This window comes from Calidris pugnax, unplaced genomic scaffold, assembly GCF_001431845.1.
Source record: "Calidris pugnax isolate Ruff unplaced genomic scaffold, ASM143184v1 scaffold177, whole genome shotgun sequence".
Classification (NCBI taxonomy): domain Eukaryota; kingdom Metazoa; phylum Chordata; class Aves; order Charadriiformes; family Scolopacidae; genus Calidris; species Calidris pugnax.
In genome coordinates, this window is record NW_015090909.1 from 594,160 (window position 1) to 616,554 (window position 22,395).

The following is a 22,395-nucleotide window of genomic DNA, read 5'->3' on the forward strand; positions in this document are numbered from 1 at the left end:
CAGGTCATGATATGACACATTTTGAGCAACAACAGCCTCAGCTATCTTATCTACAAAACAGCCTTCATTCCAGGTTACTCTTCAAACTTTTTTATGAGACTATGTGCAAAATCTGTCAAAATTGCAGTTTTGTGAAATGGGAATGATCTCTCTCTGTTGTAGGACTGAGATCATCAACACATTGACAATTACAAGATCATCTTTTGTCATTCCTGACTGATGCCAAAGTATTGCCTGGCTTTGAATTTATTGTACATTTTGAAAAGGTGCAGACGATACCACTAAGATGTCACCAATAATTTTTGTGGGGTGTGGCAGTAGAAAAAATAAAAGCACCACAAAGAGGAAAAGAGTTCACATAAAAATGCAAATACAATATCAATATTGGAGACCCATGAAGAGTCATTAATGTTCTTTTCTCCTCCCATTGTACAGGAAGCTGGTTTGATTTCAGTAATAGTTTATCAAACTTACTAAGTGCCATCAGAAATAAGTCCTGGTAGATGACTCATGGGTTCAGAGAGTTAAACAGGAGTATTAGTTATGATATATAGTTTGTGCATAAAAATATAATTGAAAGGGCTTATCTGAGAATGGGTCTTAACTGTGCACAAAAATAATTTTTAAAAAGCTTCTAGCACTCTGGAACAGTGATTTTGCAAACACAGACCCCTATCTGTCTAACAACAAAAAAACCAAACTTTTTTTTAGTAATGAGAATTAATTTCTTAGAAGATAATGAAACCATTTTCTTTGGAGAATCATTTCCTTCATATAAAGAGATGAGTTGAACTTCAGATGAAATTGATAATTTATCATTTTGTATTCAGACTGCTGATCAAAGTGAAGAGGAAAAATGAAAGGAAGAAAGAGTGAAGATTTTAAATTTCCACACACAGCTACCATCAGAAAGGCTTAAGTTTGAAAGCTCTAGTTTCATTTTGTTCGGTATCTTCACAAAAAAGCCAGAATAGAATGAATATATAAATCAGAGAAGAAAACAATACACCTCACAATGACCTCCAATTCAGATGTTCGGTTGATTTCAAAAGACCACATCCTGTAAAAATGGGTATTTCCAAATAAACTCACACATGAGCATTCCCATTGTATATATTAGCGTTCAAAACTTCTTTTAAAAAACAAGTAAACAAAATTTCTTAAAAAAAAAAAAAAGAAAAAAATATGCAAACATTTTTTAACAATATCTTTTCCTTCAACTATACCTAAAAGTTAACAAAAAGTGAGGGGCTTTTTGCAACATCAAGCTCAAAAAGATTGCCAGTACAATCAGAATTGAACTACATTAAATGAAATGAAGATTTGTCTGGCTGTGCCATGTTCATACTGTGCTTCAGGCCTCCAACCTGCCATCTTTTTGTAACAGTCATAAGCTTTTTATCTTACAGAACACTGTAAGCCAGGTAACCGCAGGGCTGGCTGTGTTTTTAAGTGAAGTGTTTTAAGTGAAGCGTGCTGCATAGAGGGATGTGCACTGCCCCAGGAGGAGCTCAGGGAGGGATCATGCATGACTTAGATGCAAGTCTTTCCCTCTTCTCCACTTTCTGGCAGAGACATAGGATTAAACTCAACTATAGTTAGTTTTAACAAATTATGCCATTCTTGCAGCAAGCCAGATGCTTACTTTTCCCCCCATACTTGTTTACGTGCAGCCATACTCCACAGTAGGTATGTCTACTCAGGAAAGAAGTAAAGGTCCAAGCATTTTCTCAGGTTCAGACTCTTTTTGTGTACATAATTTCATGTTTAAATGTACTGAGAAACAGTAATGTGAAGTGTTTTAAGTGAAGCGTGCTGCATAGAGGGATGTGCACTGCCCCAGGAGGAGCTCAGGGAGGGATCATGCATGACTTAGATGCAAGTCTTTCCCTCTTCTCCACTTTCTGGCAGAGACATAGGATTAAACTCTAGTTAGTTTTAACAAATTATGCGATTCTTGCAGCAAGCCAGATGCTTACTTTTCAACTATAGTTAGTTTTAACAAATTATGCCATTCTTGCAGCAAGCCAGATGCTTACTTTTCCCCCCATACTTGTTTACGTGCAGCCATACTCCACAGTAGGTATGTCTACTCAGGAAAGAAGTAAAGGTCCAAGCATTTTCTCAGGTTCAGACTCTTTTTGTGTACATAATTTCATGTTTAAATGTACTGAGAAACAGTAAAAATATGTTAATAGGCTTACACATCAGCAGATACTCCAATCAAAAACTCTTCCTAAGCATTGTGAGGATGATCTACACCTGACCTGCGACTATCCCACTTGAAACCACGACACTTGGTCAGTTAATGTGAACAGAAAGTTCATAGACCACAGGGATTTTTATGTTTAACTTACTCTTGACACTGCAGTTCACCATCATAGCATTTTCTTTCACAGATCTTTGGACTAAAGGGTTTTTTTTTTTTAAAGAAATAGTGGAAAATTTAGTCATAAAAATATTTTTAATTACACTGTGCTAATTTTCCAAAACTGACACTTTTTTATTTATTCACTTTTGTCCTGTTTTAATGAACATTCATCTTGAAAGCATATGGGTATATTAAGATCTAGAATGTTACTCAACTAGCCTGAATTCCAAATTTATTTGTTTACATTCATATTTTACTATCTAATTCTTAATTTTTTAAAATACATCATTAAACATTTACTTCACACAGAAAAGCTTGTATTTTGAATTCCTGATCTGAATAAGGGTTCATAACGGTCTTCAAGATTTGCGCACCTAGGCTTGTTTATTCTGATCAATTGGAAAATCTGTTAAAAGAGCCTATTTCCTGACATTTTTTAAGCAAGAAAGCCTTGGAAAACAATCTGCCCCTAACTCCCCATTACAATGTACCTTATCTCCCATGTAATGACGTCCGATGCAGGGAAAGTAACTCTGTTTCTTGGTGTCCCATTAACCTCTGTCAAATACATGGGTATTTAGGATTATATGCAATTGATGCAGTTGTTTTAGCTACAGTCCAATAACATTGAGTTAGAGTGCTCTGGAACTGTGTGCTTGTGGAGCCAATTCTGATACTGCTGACAGCAGATGCTTCGATAGAAATTCCCAATAATCTGGCAATATCAGAACTCATGGCCAAAAAAACTCTAGAAAGAAAACACAATGCAGAAAGCTACACCAAATAGAACTAATTTAATCTTTTCTTCTAAAGAATAATCATGAGAAAACTGGCCTTTGATGTCGAGAATTCCCCAATAATAATCTGTACTCAATACTGGAGAGATATATGGGTCAGGTCTAATAATTTCTTCTTGCTATGAATATAAAAAAAGAACAGTTCCACACTGTGTAAAATTATGGTCTAAAGCTTCACAAGTGGTACGGAAGATACACAATCAGTGAACTATTAAACAATGCAAAATATGAAATCAGATAATCAAAGATTACGCTGCAATTCATCCCAGATTCAGCAATCATACTAGACAAAATTTCATTAACTGTGGGAGGCTGTATAAAACACAAGAATGGACTACTTTTCAGACATAAAGCATTTAATTTTATCCAGAGAGAAAAAAATATCCTTCTCTTTCTGACCACTGAAACAAAACACATCTCAGCATTCTTTTGATATTTATTGCTATTTTTGGATGTCTAGAAAAAATTCTGTGAATATAACTCCAGATTAAAACCTCAGACTCAGAACCCCAAAATATTTTAAGTATATAGATTCCATTATGTAAAAGATAATATGTCAAATTTTGCCTTTTTTTTTTTCCACATTTCCAAATTTCCATTTCCCAAATTTGGAAATGGCAAATCTCAAAGTTAACTTCTTCCTCAAAGAGAATCCAATCACAGTTAATAGCTAACCAAGATTCTTAGACAAGTTATGGTGATATTTAGATAGGTATCCTGTGTAACAGTGAAGCTTGAAGTATTGGAGTGATTCTTGGCTCAAATAATAATTAAAAATCCCAAGTAGAAGTATTCACCTCATAGCAAGGCGAGAGGGCAGGAAAGGAAACACTCATTACAGTGAATTGCACAGAATTACCCAGAGATACCCATGCCTGTACAGCAGCAGTCAAATATGACCCTATTATGAGGGACATATCATGACTATAACTCCCATCAGAGGCAACAGTTGATCACCTTTTCTAGATCACTATCAGAGACTTTACACTGAGCTGTCTAAAAGGCTCCCTCTAACTCACAGCATAATAGAACTGAAACAAAGGAAACGTCAGAATAAACTGTGTCAGAAAAATCAATCAGAAACACTCTTTCTGGGAACCATGACTAAAGAAGGACATCTGAAAAATTAAAGAAATTAAACTCTACTGTTGTGTTACCCACAATGAAATTCAGTAAAGTGCTCATCCTCATTTTCCCTGGAAAATTCACTAGAAAAAATGGATTCACAGAAAGCAGATTGCTTTTATTCTTTGTCCTACTGACAGAATAAATTGTTTCATTCTTCAAAACTATTCAATCAGACAGACAGGCTGAGAACCTTAGAAAACAAATATTTGATATTTTTCTTCAACCAGATATTTTATATCCATGTATAGAACCATGTTCTGTACTTATAACTTTAGTCTGATTTTGCATTCTGTAACTTGGAAGAAAATCAGGCTAAACCATTACAGTGAAAATTACAACAAATTTGATCACTCATTTTGATTTCTCAATATTTAATGTAGTTCTTGCAAAATATACTAATCCAAGTAGTGATTAAGTGTGGTGGCGTTTCTTGCATTTCCTATAACTTGAGAGGTTTTATTAATCATAGAATCATTAGTTTGGATGGAATCTAAAGAGTTCATGTAGTCCAACCTCCTGCTCAAAGCTAAGTAAGACCAGATTGCCTGGGGCTTTGTCCAGATGAGTCTTGAAAATCTCCAAGAACAGATTCCACAACCTCTCTGGCAAACCTGTTCCAATGATTAGTTATCCCATAATGATCTTTTTTCCATATACCTAATCCAAGCCACTCCTGTTTCCACCTATGAGCATTGTCTCATTCTCTACCACTATGCACCTGAATTAAGAACCTCTGTTTTCCTAGCAACTTCTTAGGTATTAAAATTCTTATTTGACTGTTAATAGATGCAAAATCTGTATTTGCTCAGGCTGCAAACACAGTAATGGGCAATGCCTATAAGTGGGCAAAGTTACATTACATTAAATTTTACATTCTTACCCACTGATATTTCTAAATATTTTGCAAAATCATGTTTATATTTTATGAATAATTTTTAAAGTTACAGGCTTTAAAAAAAAATAAATATGGGGGGACAGCAAAATACCATTTAGTTTGAGTGACAGATCACAACTAAAGACTAGAAGGTAAACTACTTTCAGTTTTCTCATTACACTTTCCCCAACCTGCTGCCACTATTCCTACTCATATGACAATACCAGTAGCTGGGAAGAAAGAAAATATATCTTTAAATCTGGAACCAAAAGCAGGACCCTGGAGCCTTGGCTTAAATAATGCCCCAGTAATTAACAAGACAAAAAGACATAAACTATATGAAAAATAGTAGACAAATGGTCTTCTGAAAGGAACTTTCACAAACATTTTTAATTACTTATCAGAGAGGGATTATCTCAAAGCATCCATTCTGGGTACATTCCTTTTTCCATTACATTGTAAAGAACATCTCACAAGCATAGTTAGTTCTGGAGCAGCAGAGCACCTTGGAGGCAGATGTAAGCTTTGCCATCATTGCATACTGTGCTGCTGTTTTACTATTTACATGCTTAGAAATTCAATGCACTTACATTCCCCTGGCCAATTTGTCTGAGTTTATGAATTCTTTCTCCGTTAATATTTTCTCCTTGTTTTAGTGACAGAAAAGCATCCTCGAGCCTGCAGGTAAAACTGAATCAAAGTTTTAAAATGTCAGAGCTCCGATAAAAGCCTCGTTCTTTAGCAACTATTAAATAATTAAGAGGTTGCAGCAGCAGTTTGAAATAGCCCTTGTCAATGCTTGATAATTTATTTTCATTTAAAAACCATAAATCATGGGCAACCCGCATTTCTAGTGTCATTTGAGGACATATTGTAAAGTTCTAAGGCTGTTTTGAGGAAAAGACAAAGAAAATGCACTGTATTCATAAAGTAAAAGAAAAATCTTTCTATTTTAAAATTAGATTCTACAGCTAAAGTTCATTTCCATTTCATGCCTCCTCCTTTACATTTTCCCACTATAATGAAAATGAATCTACTTTCTTCTCATCAAACACAAACAGACCGAGACTGAAGAAAAAGCATGTCTTGGTTTATCACCCAATACTCTTCCAACTCTATTCTTAGTTATTGCAGCCCAACTCCTGTGAAACTAGTGAATTTCTGTCCTTGATAAGGGAAGGACAATGGATCATTTTGATATGTCTCTGTAGGCTCTGTGAGATAATAAGATGTGAGCCAGCAGAGGAGCAAGCATCAGTTTGACAAATGCAAGCACACATGAATCTTCAAGAATAATGGGACCTGCAAAGCTCTTTGGGGGAATTAATCCTTTTCCATTCTGGTCTCTATAAAAATTCTCAACGTTGCAGTGTTTTCTCAAGTTACTGACTAAAGACAGCTCCTCCATGGGTCGAGGACTTCATCTGTGCATGTCATCAAAATAACTGCACATTCAATTAGCCATAGAGTTCTACATGTAATGGCCTGCATATTTGTAAGGTGCCAGTTTTGAAGGAAGCCAGGAAACCTCCACAGAAGTCAGCAGGGGATCCTTCTCACGGCAGATGGATCCCCCCAATGATCCTCTGCCATTTTTCACCAACTCAGGTCAATACAGACAACCTTCCCTTGTAGGGGTACATTCAAATTAAAAACAATACACTGGGGCTCCTAGAGACCCAATAGTTTACATTAGTTGCCTTATGGCATCAGGAATGGGAAAGACCTATCAGTAGCTCAATTTTTCCTGTTCACAAAACAGAACTATTTTTCAGCTTTTGAGAATTTTGAATTCTGATGCATAAAAGATGCAAAAAGGTGCATAAGATTGATGCTTCCACTATTCTGGAATCTCTCTTTCAGACCACTAATTCTTATCTCATTAAAATTTTCATTATTGCATTGAATTTTTCATCACTTCACAATTCATCTGCTACATGCCACCTTTCCCAGCTAAACAACGCTTCACAGGGCAAAATACCAAATACATTCCTGAAGACCTTTTAAGTAAGATCTGCTGTAGTCTCCTTGTTTATAAAAGAGTCAAAATGAACAAGGTTATCAGGCTGTTATATTGCAATCTGTCTTAATTAGCTTGTTGTTGTTCTTTTGTTACTTTCCTTTGTGTTTTGCTTATTTTTTGGGTTGGTAAATTCACAATACTTGCATACAATTAATTCAGACTCATGGGTATACAGTTGTCCATAAGTTTTTAGGCTGGGCTATTGGTGGTTATTTTTAAATATAGATGTTATCTATAGTATTCTCCAATTTTTATATATCATTCCAGTTTTAACAGACTAAGTACAAGATCCTTGCCAGTAGCAATTTCACATGCCAGTTTTTCACTATTACAGAGTGAAGTGTAAGTATGTTGAGTATAACAGCTTTTAAGGTATGTTAAAAAGTTCCTTCATAAAACTTTTTTCCCCCAAAGACACTCATAGTAAAGTTGTCATACATGGAAATGGGAGATATTTTTTGTTAATTGTTGAGAAGTTGCTTTGTTAGCTGAGAGATTGTCCTTAACTTTGTTGAAGTGTGACATTTTGTCCTGCATAGAAACATGGTGAGCTTATGGGAGAAGTTTCTGAAGAACAGGAAAGATTTCCATTTTCTCTCACACATATACAGTTATTGCTAAATATGGAAACAGAAAAAAAAATGTAAAAAAGCATAGGTTTGCTTCATTGACAGTAACTCCACTTAGTTGTAGTATACTACAGTTCATTGCAGAGCAAATGATATAATAAACTTTTTCACCTAAAACTTGCAGCCATTTTTCTCACATAATTTATTTCCTTATGATATAAAGCTGTAATTTGTTTGAGAAGCAGAATCCAATTATTCCCTAATTAAGAAAAATCTGTGTCCTTTGTTTAACTGGAAGGGATCCAGATTCAAGTAGCTGAATGTTCTTTTTTGTCACCATTAACAAAAAAGAATTCTTGATGTTTTCAGGAAATTGCATAAATTATTTCTTCCACATTTAATTCCTGGAAGAGACTCTTATCTCAGACCTGGGTAGACTGAGTATCAGGGAAAGTTTTACAGCATTGTACTAGGATATATAGAGACTATAGCTTGAGTCTAAGTACTCCAATTTGCATATCTAGGAGTTTCACTTTTTAAATAAACAGTTGCAGAGAGATTCTTGAACAGTCTGCATAAGTTTGACCTGATCTCAGTGGAGGCTGGGAGTTATGTCTTGCTATTAAAATTCTGACCTGAGCATGTGCACTGGAAAACAGGTATACTATGTCATTTGCATGTAAAAGTGCAGGTATGCTTTTGAAATTCTGTGAGTCTTAACTGCAGCTTGTTGGGAATGTATAATTTCTTTCTATAAAAAGAAACATTGGATAGTGAATTGGGACTTCAGAATATCTGGTAGACATTATTATTTATAAGGCTTAAAAACAAGGACTCCTCCTTTCCCCAATCTTATAGTACCCATGATAAATTTGTCTTCAGTTTCCTTACAAAGGGTTCCCAGATTACATAGGGATCAGTGTCTCACAAAACTATGTCATAATCTTGCACAATTTCTGTTTTATGATAAAAGAGGGTGGGTGGAAAGAAATTCATTAGATAAGGGAGGAAAAAAAACATCATTCAAAATTCAGAACAGCTAAATAGGTCATTCAAGTCTTATAAAACTCTCCAGTATCCAGGAGCAGGTGACGATGTTCTGTACTCTTAATTTCCATTCCCATCTACCAATGCTGGCATTTTTTGCAGAGATTATAGGTGTCATGAACACTGGATTATCACTAGCACACTTGATGCTCTCTGGGGTAACCCTTAAATACATTATCAAGTGTACAAAGGCAAAAATGTGTATGAGAATATACAGAACAGCTCCACAGCCTTAAAGTATCTGCATTTCAAGCCACTCAAATACAGTGGCTTAAATACTGCTTAGAATCCTTTAAATAGTACTGAAGGTAAAGACTAGTGCTCTCACTGTGGCAACAACCACTTCTGTGATCTCACTTTTACATTAGCCCATATTGACTAATATATCACCATCACTTCAGTTAACCAGTGAAGGAATTAATTAAAAAGCTTCCCCTCTTATATTCTGCAGAAAGTAACCTAAACAGCTAATTTCATTAGCACTCATAAAAGTATAGTAGCACATTCCCTGTAACTACATCTGAAGCCACAAAAAAGTTGTCGATAATGGGAGGATGGTTGTGGACATACAAAGAAACTTTTCTTTTCTTGAAAAAAGTACTTATTGAACCTTCTATTCTATTCTTAAATGTTCAGAGGCCTGAAGTCCACATCCTCACCTTTCCTGTGCCTTCAAAGATCAGCACAGATTCTAGTGTTCTCATCCAGTGAAGGACCTGCCTTAAACATTTTACAAGTTGTCCTGGTTTGAGGTAAAACAGAACTAATTTTAATTTCAGTAAATTTACATTTTCCGTTAAAACCGAAACTAATGGCATATTTTTTAGACAGTGTACACTTCTAGCAGATAGTCTAAAGTTCATAATGAAAACCAAGGAATGGTATGCAGAGAGGCTCTTGCTTATATTTACTGCTATAGCAACCGAGGTCAGCTAACTTTGAGATGTACCAAGTTGGAGGGTTGGAAGCAGAAGAGCACAGAGGGGTCACACCTGTGGGGAGGAGGGGTCAGGACAGGTGACCCAAAACTGCCCAACAGGGTATTACATCCCATCTGCATCACGTTCAGTATAAAAGCTGAGGGATCAAAGGGGTCAGCCTCTTTCTTCAATGGCCAGCATCCAAGGGGGACTCAGCTGTTCGATTTCCTTTGATCCCGATCTGTGCGTTCCTGACTCCAGTTTTGGAATCCAGTTCCCATCACTGCTGAGTCCAGTCTGGGACCTTTCCAGTGTCTGCCAGTAATCGGACTGTCATCCTGGGATTTTGATTTTGGATAAATCTCATTATTTTCTTAATACTATTATTTTCTTTTCTTTTTAGTATTAATCTTTCATTAAAGTAGTTTTAGTTTTCTTTTCAACCCGCAAGTGTCTCCCTTATTTTCTCTCCCTTCTCTTCTGGGAAGGGAAAGAGAGATTAAAAGAGAGCTTCTGTCATTTCTTTAGTGGCCAGCCCAGCCTGAACTATGACACAAGTCTACCAAAACCCCAGCCTCTTAAATTACCCATCAGGATTCCGTGGGCTGCAATGAAGACACCAGTTCTCATGTCTTCTTCCAAGATGGCTTCTACAGCACTATCACACAATACATTTCCAGGTTATTTAGGAAAGGGCATATTATATAGCAGAAGTAATTTTCTCTTTCAGTGTCCCACATGCTCAGCTCTCTTACGAAGATTTTATGTCCACTATCTATGGAAACTGAGGTGTGAAGTCAAAACCTCTGTTTGGAGCTACTAAATCATATGTGGCCGGCAACTGTGGGATTTGTTGTATTTACAGGCACCTAGAAATTTTATCAGATTGATGGATATACTGACAGTTTCTTTCAGAAGTATCATTATGTAAAAGCCATTGAAAGAGAAATTAGAACTCAAGAACAGACACATATGATGAACATTTTTCTGAAAATGCCTGGTAATCTTCAGGATGCAATAAAAAGTGATAAAACATGATTTGCGAAACAGATCAGATAATAGTGGACAACACCAACAAAATAGGAGGCTGCAAAGTGATAACCATTTTAATGCTATTGAAAGTTTCCTAGGTTTTAAGGATTCCTAGGTTTTAAGGATTGAAAGCAAAACCAAAGCCTAATAAAAATTAGACTTTAATTAACAATCTGCTTGACAACTTTGTACTGGGACACATGAAGTACAACTTGGAGTAAACATTATTCTTTTTGAAGGTTTAGAGAATAGCAAGATGAGCGAGGTTCTCTGAACAGGACATAGAAAGACTGCCTGAAGTTAGGAGGAATGCCCCTCAGCCTGCAAGCTCTGTAGTGAGTAGGTGGAAATGCGATGGCGACAACCCCTATACATACAATTTGCTGTAAATCTTCTTTCCTTATCCCAAGCAAAGCACCTTAGAAGCAGGAGGACTGCACTCTTCCTATCTACTTTCAAAGCAATTCTATGCTTAAGACACCAACAGGAATGATTATGCTTAATGCTTCACAGTTTACAGAGAAAGAAAATAGGTGGTTTTTTTTTTTCTTGAGCACAGCTCTCAATGCCTCTTGTACACAGGGACAAGCAAGATGGCCTGAAGTAATTAATGTTGCTGCATTTAAAGACTGCTGTATTATTACCACTCTTACAGTGAGAGTTTTGAAACTTCTTTTTGCTCAAAGGCTTTTCTAGATCTAGAAAGGACTGAGCACGGCAGGAATCTGGCCAATAGCCAGGAGGTTTAAAGTGCTGTTTCAGTTCTAAACTCTAGCATTTAGCTTTGCTTGCCGCAATGCTGTAAAATCTGCTTTAGCTGTGAAGTAACTTTCAACATGTGAACTTTTACGCAGGAACCACGAGGTGGCACCACAAGAAGTCACAACACCTGTTTCATTATCAGCAACTACGATCTTCCTCATTTATGTAATTAATAAAGCAATCTAGTAGGGCTGTTTCTTTTCAGGCAGTACTAAAGAGATTACAAATGGATTTCTGCTCAGTGACTCTTCTATTCCTGTAAAGCTGAGCAGCCAGTGTTTAGACTGATCCATTTCAAACAGCTGTTTAATATTGTGCTGAAACAGACACAACATAGATCAATATTTTAAGAGGCGATCAGTGGCCATACGTATCCAATTCCAAGGTCATTTTAATCACATTTAGGAATTCACATTTCACAGGCTGGCTCATTCAACTTGTCCTGTTTCTCCCTCCCATGCTACCATTCAACTCCCCTGCCTGCCACAGGGCTCTGCCTGACATTGCCACACAGAGCTGCCAGCCAGGTGGACCTTCAAATGCCCTCACCTGCACGGAGGTAGGAGAGCAGGATCCCAAGCCCCTAATGCAAGACAGAGAGAAAATGAGTTTCTAGGGACCTCGGCAAGGTAAGAGGGACTCCAGGATCCTAAAAGGAACAATGAGCAGTATCTTCTAATGTAAATCTGGCCAAGACTCTGGCTGGAGGTTCCAGCCATCAAGTAGCTTTACTTTTCTGCCACAGGAAAGCTTAGTATCTTCTGACACCGTCCCAGATCCAGGAGTATTTACCCCATTGGCTGAGCAGCCATTACATCCCACCATGGCAGAGTCTGGTGCGGTACATGCTCTCAGTCACACAACATGGAAGGCTCCTCCTGTCTATTAGACCCTCCCAGCTATTTTTTTTTTTTTTTTTTTTTTTTTTTTTTTTATGCCCCTAAATACAGAGTGCTTCTTGTCACTGTAATTCACATCCCCTAGGTATAATAGTAATTCACCTTATCTGCTTCCTATACCTTCATCAAAAATTTAGCCAAATACAATACTTGGGTGTTTATTTCATCATTCTGCTAATATAACATAAAAAATAAGATTTGGGTTTCTTGTTGAGCTATCTACTGGGCTAATATCTGCAAAGGTTTTTCTTTAAGCTTCAGATCTGTTTCCCCATTAAAGCTCCGCAAGACCAATTCCTGAAGTAGTTTCATGAAGTTTCTTTGCAAATTTGCAATCTGACTACAATCAAACTCGTACAGCTCACAGAGCAACTCCAACACCCCATATTCTGGGTAATAATGACTCCGTGCCCTAGAATAAAGATTCCATAGGACCGATGAGAAAAAATAATTAAAAAAAAAAAAAATCCCAAAAAACAATGAATATTGTAGATATAGCTGCTCAGATAAAATGTTAAAATCACAGCTGAAGGTGACTATGGCTGTGTGCATTCTTTTCAACCTATTTTCTTAAGCAATTTGACCTAAAAATTACTGCACTTGCACAAAGAATATGGGTCAGACATCGCCAGCCTAAGACTTTATTTAGCAACCCAAACAAGACGGGCTTTTCATCCAAGTGTGTTGAACTGCTCTGCATCAACTTTATTGTGTTATCAATGCACAATCTCAGCAAGACTCAAATAAGCCTTATGTTGCATATCATAGCTGTAGCTTGAAAACAATTAGCAGCTGCTGCTGTCTATGTGTGAATAAGGCACAGTCCTGCCAAACTTACTATTTTAGAAGAAATGCATATTTTTTTCAGAAGCCCTTCATAAAATCCATCATAGACAAATGCTTGCCCTGCTTCTTAGCATAGTTACAGAACATAATAGAAACACTGATGAATTCTTAAAGGGTCTGAAACATTGTCTTTTTTACGTCTAGGTTTAACAAAATATGAACATGACAGATCAGTGAAACAAGCTACCTAGAAAAAAAATGTAATCATTCCTTCCACAAACTACTAGTGGCAGCCTTTGTCCTTTGGACTCAAGTCATTCTTTAATATTTGGGTCTTGAAGTATTATTTACATACTATTTTTTTTAATAAATGTTGTTATTTATAGAATCTGTGTAAATTTGCTGTAAATACTGACATGAAAGAAACCAGAAGGCCTTCTAATTCAGAAATTGCCAGGTTTGCTACTCAGCAATGAAGCCAAGTACCTCTGCTTTCTCTCAAGCACTTACTTTTAAGAAGCATATGCAGTACCAAAGCACTCAAATTGGATTTGGCTTTTCAAATGAATACTTAGATATGTTTATTTATTTTTCATTTTGTTTTGGATTTCAAAATTCATTCAGCTCCTGATTAACATGGTTCAACAGTAACGAGCAGATAAGTGTCTCTAGCAATCTAAGATAATTGTTCTCCAAAACAGAAGTCCAAAAAAATCTGATACATTTTTCCCAAAAATTTACCATTCATATATGGAAATAGCAAATGATGAATTTGAAATTTGTTGAAAACTTGCTCTACGAAGATGATTTCAATGCAATTCACTGAAACCTAGGTTTTCTGCCAGCTTTTTCATCTGGCTGCTCAGAAGCCTATCAAGCTGGGTGGCTGAGGATATTATATTTCTAAGGCTGGGGAACCCAGTGCTTCCAGCATTTGCAGCTGCCTAGGCAGTCCACGTGCCTGCTCTGCTGTCAACAGACAGTACCTTGAGACAGAAAGACAGCAACCTGAAGCAACTCAACAATGAAGAGGCTTTCCTTCTATAGGGTATTTCAAACTTTTGGGGTTTCTTTTTTAAGAATGAAATGAAATTAAAAAAAATCCCTGGTCTTCCTCTCGTGGATAGTTTTGCTTCCATTCACACTGAACTCTTCTCCTACTTAACAACATATGAGTAACAAATAAATCCAGAGGGCTCTCCACTACTGCTCAGTGAAGAAGATGACAACACTTAGCATGGTTCCTTCTTTACAGGCACACACAGGCACCACTTGAATTAGAGTGGAACAGATCTGGCCATGTCTCTGTTCTCTGTGCATGACCAGCAAAAACAAACCATAATGAACCATACCAGATGCAGCCTCATGCCCCTGTTTCTAGTTTCTTTAACTCATACCCTCATAGAAATATTTCTGCTATAGAAATATAGAAACTTTTGCTACCAACAGCATCAGCATAATGGCAATCCCATAGAGACCCAAGAATTGTCCACATATGAAAAAGGAAACCCCAGATAGTTCTGTATTAGTGGAATATATGACTTCAAATATATTGTCCATCAGGTCTCTCCCTTGTTTTGTCAACTCTTTTCTAATATGCCTAATACACTTTGTTACATCCATTAAGATGCTTTCTTGTTCTTGTTGAAAAATACTAGTTATACCCAGAAAGCTTAAAATAAAACAGTAGCGCTCCAAGACAGTCACAAGATCAAAACTGCTACCTATTCACACACAGAGAACCTATTCCTAGAAAAAAAAGATTTAATTTTCATTGGAAGAATAAAATACTCAGAAACGAAGTGTGATGGTAAAATGAAAGAATGATAAAGAAGAAAGGAAAAAAAAACATTCCTAACAAACACATAATTTTTAACCCTCATTTAATCTTGAGCAGAATCATAACATGCACTTCCTAACAGATACCACTGGAGTTATCAAGCAATCTTATATAAGAAGCCAAAACCACAAGGTGGTTTTGCAAAAGCAAACAGCTGAAGGTTTTAAGAATCCCATCACTAAAAAGGGTAAGAAAATGCAGCTGGCTTATATATTCAGTATAATGCAGTATAAAAATCAGCCACGAATGAATGTATATCATGTGAGACAAAAACTACAGCAAAAATAACTGGATGACAGTAACATAAGCATCTGTATTATTCCTTGCACTGTTCTGTGTTTATTAAATACTTTTCAGAAGGATTAGTTTCTGCTGTTGTTGACTGCAAGCAGGATTTTCAAAGTCTTAGAAAGACCAGCAGCTTGCGTAGGTATTTGGAAATATGGGATGGTATAACATTTGCTCCAAGTAGTGGAAACTAGTATCTCAAAAGCTTTTTAAAATTCTTTGCTCCTATATAGTCAATGTATTCTAGCATTTTCTTTATTCTCCTGAACATGAAGTATTCTGCTTGTATATAGGTAGACACATGAATTCTTCATTAATGATTAACTCTTTAGCCAACACTAATTAGTTTCAACTATGTGCTTGGCAGGCCCAAGCTACTTCACAGTTCTGCCTCATCAGTGCTGGGTAATTAAAACGATATCAGTAAAACTTGTATTGAACAATAGTGACCAAATACCCAATGCAGTCACCACTAAAGCCAATGAGGGTCTCTCTAATGACCCCAAAGAGGGGTAAAACAATGACAAAAGTAATCTCCCACCAGTAGTAAGCAACGAAAACAACAAAAGGGAAAAAAACCATTCCACTCAATTTACTTAACACAGGCTGGTGCTGCAAGATGTCAACCACACAGGAGTCCTGAAGAAAAGATGCAGAAGCAATTTGCAATCTGCATACTTCAAGGATATCAATTTAGTCAATCACTGGGTAGCAGCAATAAGGTCTTTTGCTTTAAGTACCTCAGGTTAAATCTGGACCTGTGCAGAAAAACATTTGGACAAACACAAAAGAGAGAAGAGGGAGGGTACTCAGTCAAGACAGGTTCTGTGAAGAGGAGACTTGGCAGAAGCAGATATCATATTCAGCAGGATGGCACTGAAGTGCAGAATTCCAAACTTAGGATAACCAACTCTTCATTCTATTCACCCACAGAAATGTAATTAAGCCATAGATTTAAGCACCTTAAACATCTTTGAGACATACTTTCAATGAAAAACAGCTTTCAGATGCAGAAACTATTATCCTCAGAAACATCTGTTTAACAAGGCCTAAAACACATACCCACAGTCATGAATCTAACAAACCTAAAACCACATCCCTCGACACTTTTAAAAGAATACATTAGAAGCTAAAGCTAGTCTGCAGCTGGAATAATTTACAGCTAAAACCTACCTTTTATACCAGGCATTGCGTTTTTTTCCACTAGAAGGTTCAATATATCTTCTATCAGGACAGAGTCAGATTTATTACTCATGGTGGATGAGATGCACACATATAACTGAATTTTCAATTAGGACTTTGAAAGATGAAGAATTTCTCTGAAAGATCTAAACTACGTTCTTTTAAGCAAGGCAGATTTACAACTTGCTGTAACAGAATTGCAAGTATTACCACCACCTCTCTTGAACAAAAAAAAATCATTACTTCAGGACAAATAAGAAGCACAAAGCTTTCAGTCCTGTATTAGATGCTTTTGAAACAGAAAAAAAACCAAACAAACAAAAAAATCCCAAACAACAAAACCACCACCAAACCACAAACAGAAGAAAAAGAGCTTTGACTGCTTACAAGGGCAACAGCAGAATGTGTCGCAGCACTTCTAGTTGAAGTGATTAGAAATGGCAAAGCAAGTGCTCTCTTGTGGCAGCAGTTGTAACAATGGCTTGCTGGATTACAACAGTAAACACTCCATAGGGAATACAAAAAAATAAGAACATAGAGAAGCCTTTTATTTCCCCAAGATGCCACTAAGACATTAACACAGCCACGTGAAACTGATAAAACCCGCTATGGCTTGCACAAAAGTTGGAGAGTCTTCATCTACAGGACTATCTGTACTCTGACAAACCACCTCCTTGCTCATATTGAAGACCAGATTTTACGTTACAGCATTTGCCAGGTTTCCCCACTCACTTCAAAAGGAATACAGCAAATCTCCATTGACAGAGGTCTTGACCATTAAGCGCTAGCTGTTCCAATCCAACTCTTTCATTCCCAAACACAATGTAATTACAGGGCTCTGCAGCAACTTGAGCCCTCACGGGGCTTGCTGGAGCTTGGGTTCTGCACAATGAACCCACTAATAAGCTAAACCTAGAAAGGTGGAGAAAGCATGAAATTGCTTTGCCCCAGTCCAAACAGGCCATTTTCAAAGACATTCCCAATCTGTGAATTTCTTAGCTGGGTCCAAGAGTGAGCAGAGCACACACAGACTAGAAGTGTAATGGGAACTTCTACATCTAGGATGGGCAATTCTGCTTAAGAACTAGAGAGATAAAACCACTACTCAACACTAAAAGTTGCTGCAGCACATGAAGAGGAAGTATCCTTCCCTCTGACAGTATTCCCTAAATTGAAATATAAACCATTTAAAATAGAAAGCATTTCTATTTCTCAAATAGATAAAAAATCCAGTAACACAGAACCTATGTATAATGTTCACATACATGTGAAAATAATAGCCTTCTGGAAAAATAACATCTGTTATTCCCTTCACAACTACCATAACCATTTTTTTCAATATAATGAGAATATAAACTTGAAGGAGTATGACATAGATAGCATACTTTTTTTTTTTCCCAGAGGTATGAACTAATAATCTTAAAAAAACATGTACTTACACAGCATCTTGTCTATCATTAGAAGTAATTCTTTAGCATATCTTTCTAACAACAGGTGTGGGAGGGAACAAAATCAAAGCCAACCAAGTAACAACTCACCAGATTACCATTCCTCAGATGACAGACCGGTGGTTAATTGATTTCAATTCAAAATTTTCTGTTACACTAAAAAAGCATATTCATATATTCACACTATGAATTTAGCAAAGCTGGTAGCTGGAGAATCAGCCTAGAACTGATGATTACAGAAACAACTGCCCTCGAAGTCAGTGCAGGAGGAAATTTTCCTGTTAAAAAGTTTGTATTGTGTTTACAATGTGGCTTCATAAACTCTTCAGTAAGAACTCCATGTAATGCATTTCCTGTTAACCTCCCTCCTCGTTCCCACTCCCCAGCCAATCCCATCAATTACAGCTGTTGTAATCCCAATCCCAACTGCTACAGCTGTTCACTTCATTGTGGAAAAAACTGACATGGATTAACAACAATGCTGTAAAAGACATCTGGGTTTTTTTTCCTTTTAATCATTAATAATAATAACTAAATATCTAATAATAATCTAATCTAATAATCTAATATCATCAATAATTAATTTCCCTATTTTGCATTTCCACATGTGATGAAGCTGAGTGGGGCAGAACAAGGAAGTAGGGGAGGGAAGAAACAGCATGGCAGAGGCTAAAGTTGCGTTCTCTGCTTATGAAACAATAGTTTTAGTGAATGTGTACAACTTCTTCAAACCATGAAACAGATCATTGCAACTGAGAGATTAGGTATTCTGTATTGTCCTTTGCAAATGAAGTTAATTTAGTTATATTTAATTCCTATAAATTAGTACTTAGAAAAGGGCAGAGCCTCAGTAGGGATATAACAAATTATAATCACCTGCCACCTCTGGAATTAGTGATTTACAGCAAGTGAGAATCTTCTCCTAGAAGACAGACTGTGTTGACACTAATTGACACAAAAGACCATTATCAAATGATCACAGAGTTTACATCAGTAAAGAGGAAGATGTTTTCTTTCTTTACTTCTTTACACATTTAATTGAGCTGCAGTGTCATTCAAACAAAGTTGTTATTACAGGAGACATCCAGGAAAAATTTGTGGATCACTCTCTAACTTTGGTGTGATAGCAAATTCATTAACAAATTATGGTATTGCAGACTGGATGGAAATTGGAACAGATGGCCAGTCTGCAGGACCACAGGAAGGTATGAGACACATAAAGGGCTCATTTGTACAAGCCATTTTGAAAAGTATCCCATCTGCAGGACAACTATTAAGCCAGTGACAATTTCTTTTCATGATGAAATGCTTTTAACTCTATGTCCTTGCCTAGTTTTCTTTTGTGGATAGATTTCTGTAAAAGTCAGACTGACCATAATAGAACAGTCATAACAAAGCAAGACTGGCTGTTCTGGGCAGATGCTAGTAAATACAGTGCTAGTGTGAGTCATTTTCCCCAGAAGTGATATGTGAAGCTCAACAAAGTTATTTCTCTGTCATTATTCTGGTGAAGAGGCACACATAACTAAGTTGTGAATGCAGGAAAAGGGCAGTGAGCAGGGGAACGCTATTCATAGAATCTTGCATTATCACGACAAATATTCAAGTTGAGTTTACGTGGTTGTCTGTTAAAAATATTAGAATTTTCCATGTAACATGACAATGCTTAATCTGAGATTACTGACAGAAAACACAGATCTGGAGCCTCATTATGACATCTTTATAGTCCTTTTCCACAATACAGACATCCCTTACATAAATTAAGAAAAACGTGACCACGTGACAGACAGGAACCAGGACTGCGTATACTGGGACAGACATCTTAATTTTGAATAACCACAGTAGTATTTTAAATGGTAAAGAAAAGTGGAGTTACTCATGGTTTAACAAAAATCACACTACAACCTTTCCTGGACCACAGACCAGTAAAAAAGTACATGTGCTGCTCACTGGGTGAGACCTAATTCAGAGAAAAGCAACTAAAATACCCTGAAAAACTCAGGAATGTGTTTATTAGCCAAGAAACAATCTAGTAATGTCTCTGTTATGAATTACCAGAGGACCAGCTTGCAACCCAAGCCTATCAGTTTGAGGGCTGACATAAAACACGTTAAAACACCTGAACTTTTTGTCAAAAAATAGGCTTCTCTAACTTCTTTCAAACTGTGGAATGGCTCAGCCATTTCTACATGCCACTGAATCAAATCCAGTGAAACTTCTAAAAAGACATTGTGACAGTAACCTTCACCATCGCTTCCTGAGTGTGTTTTGGTTTTCTTTTTTCCTCTTTAACAAGGCTTGATCTCCCTGTCTGGCTGAAAATTAATCCGCTTTCATCAAGTACCAAACTAATGCTCACTGCATTAATACACCGCAAATCCTCAACGTATAAGTTACACTCGATTTAGTATAAAAGGTTAAGCATAGGGCTCTCTTTTCACTACAGCTATTACCAGGAAGGCAAGCAGAATACAGGTAAGTTTTCATCAGATTCTGATCTAGAAATCTTTCTCCAAATTGCAAATACTGTATGTAATGACTTGATTCTGAAAAACAGATTATGCTTTGCACTTTGTGTCTCTTGCTTCTTCTTTCTCCTTAAAGACAGGACACATTCTCTGTACAGAAACTTAGATAAAAATATTTCACTGAAAATGGTATTGTACTCTGCTATTACTATTCTGCAAAGATTGCTGATGTGCCATTTCAGTTGCTTTGGAAAACCAAACTCCTTTAACAATAAACCTATGGATAGATCTATACAATAGAAACATATGGATAGATCTACATGATGGCTTTATCCTATGTTCTCACTGATGTTTCTGAAAGCTTGCTATTATAGCACCACTTAAGGATAATGTGAAGACTCGATTTCTCTCTGTTTCTATAAATATTTCCTGTTGAAAATAACTGTACATGTTTCTTCAGGATAGATTTTTTTTTTTTTTTTGCTTTATACACAGGATGAAGGCAGTTAATTGTTACGTGCTGTTATTTTGCTGGAAAGTAATTTGTTGCAATAGCTGTCAGCTCACCAATATTACCATAGCAGTGGAAAGAGAAGAATGTGAATTCTGTATTACAGTGAATGCCACGTGGTGCTCAGGATACTGCTTCACAAGGGTAAGAATCTTATGTTTAATTTCAGGCAGGGGAATTAAATATTCCAAGTGATGTATAAATAACCAATTTCTCTAGCCCATAACGAACACATAGGCAGGATGCACCTCGTGAAAGAACAGGTTAAGTAACTGCTGTGCAATTTGACAGGAAAGTAGATACACAGCTCATCTGAACCACAAAGGGAAGAGTGAAAAGTTGCTAGCAAAATTCAGATCTTTAACTGGGTGCATTCCTTACGTTTATATTGTATGAACAGAGTTGAAATCTGGATTTCTGCCTTGTGTTCAATTTATAATTGCAAACAGATACAATAAAGCAGCCATTACTCTAGACTCCTCTACTCCTACTCCTGCTACTACTACTGTAGACTCCTTTGCTTTTCCAAGTAATTTGAAGAATCAAAAGGAGAAATCTAAGGATCTAGGTGAAATAGAAGAGTCTGATCCAAATCCTTTTGATTTCAGTGGGATTTTCCCACTGGTTAAATTAATTTTCACATTAGGTCCTTTATGTTATGAAAATGTTTAATTCTACCCAATAACAAATTTCAAAATAGGTATTTCTTTCTTGTAATTTTCAGGATCCAGTATATAAATATCCACCAGTATCATCCGTTCAGCAAACATGTACCTTCAAGGAGGTTGTGTATGAAACAGTGAAGATCCCTGGCTGTGGTGACCATCCTGAATCTTTTTATTCGTATCCAGTAGCAACAGAGTGCCATTGTGAGACCTGCGACACCGACACCACTGACTGCACTGTGAGGGGACTGGGGCCATCCTACTGTTCCTTCAGTCAGAACAAAAGTAACCAATGAAGGGTACTTGAGATGGCTTCTAACATTCACTTCTCAACATAGGTACTGATCGGGCTTAAGTGGAAGAAAATAGGCAAGGCTATTTAGAAACTGCCAAGATTGAAACAAAGATTTTTAAGGCCAAAATGGAGAGCTACCGACTAAATTTCTCTTCAGGCCTTCCCTACTTATCCCATCAGTTTCCTTAAAATCATGTTCATAGGTCTATAGAATTCTATATAGATTCTTTCTGCCCTTGCCTCCTCTTCTCTATTACAACTTCATTCTTTATATGTATTTCCACTGCCTAGTTCACTTAGCTTATTCTATGCTATGCTATCCTATGCTTTCAAAAAGTTCCCAAGATCCAAGTCTTTCATATCCTTTGCTTTCCATCTCTCCTCAGAAAGCGCTTATTATAAAAAGCCTTTCAGCACTGATTTTCTTAAAAGCACTATCTATGCCCTCACTTTCTATTAGTTGGACTGTAAACCTCTCTCAGCTGAGACC

The 22,395-nt window shown here is 36.7% G+C and overlaps 1 protein-coding gene across 1 annotated transcript; it reads left to right on the forward strand.

Annotated features, from left to right (window-relative positions):
* Positions 1 to 20,930: 20,930 nt before the first annotated feature.
* On the forward strand, positions 20,931 to 21,906 carry FSHB (follicle stimulating hormone, beta polypeptide). The gene is made up of 2 exons (XM_014949257.1): positions 20,931 to 21,089; positions 21,670 to 21,906. The coding sequence occupies exons 1-2, from the start codon at positions 20,931 to 20,933 to the stop codon at positions 21,904 to 21,906; spliced, it is 396 nt and encodes a 131-aa protein (XP_014804743.1).
* The last annotated feature ends 489 nt before the right edge of the window (positions 21,907 to 22,395 follow it).

Coding starts and splice junctions, on each gene's coding strand:
- FSHB (XM_014949257.1), top strand. CDS start 20,931: ATGAAGGCAGTTAATTGTTACGTGCTGTTATTTTGCTGGAAAGTAATT. Junction 21,090..21,669: donor CAGGATACTGCTTCACAAGG/GTAAGAATCTTA, acceptor TGTAATTTTCAG/GATCCAGTATATAAATATCC.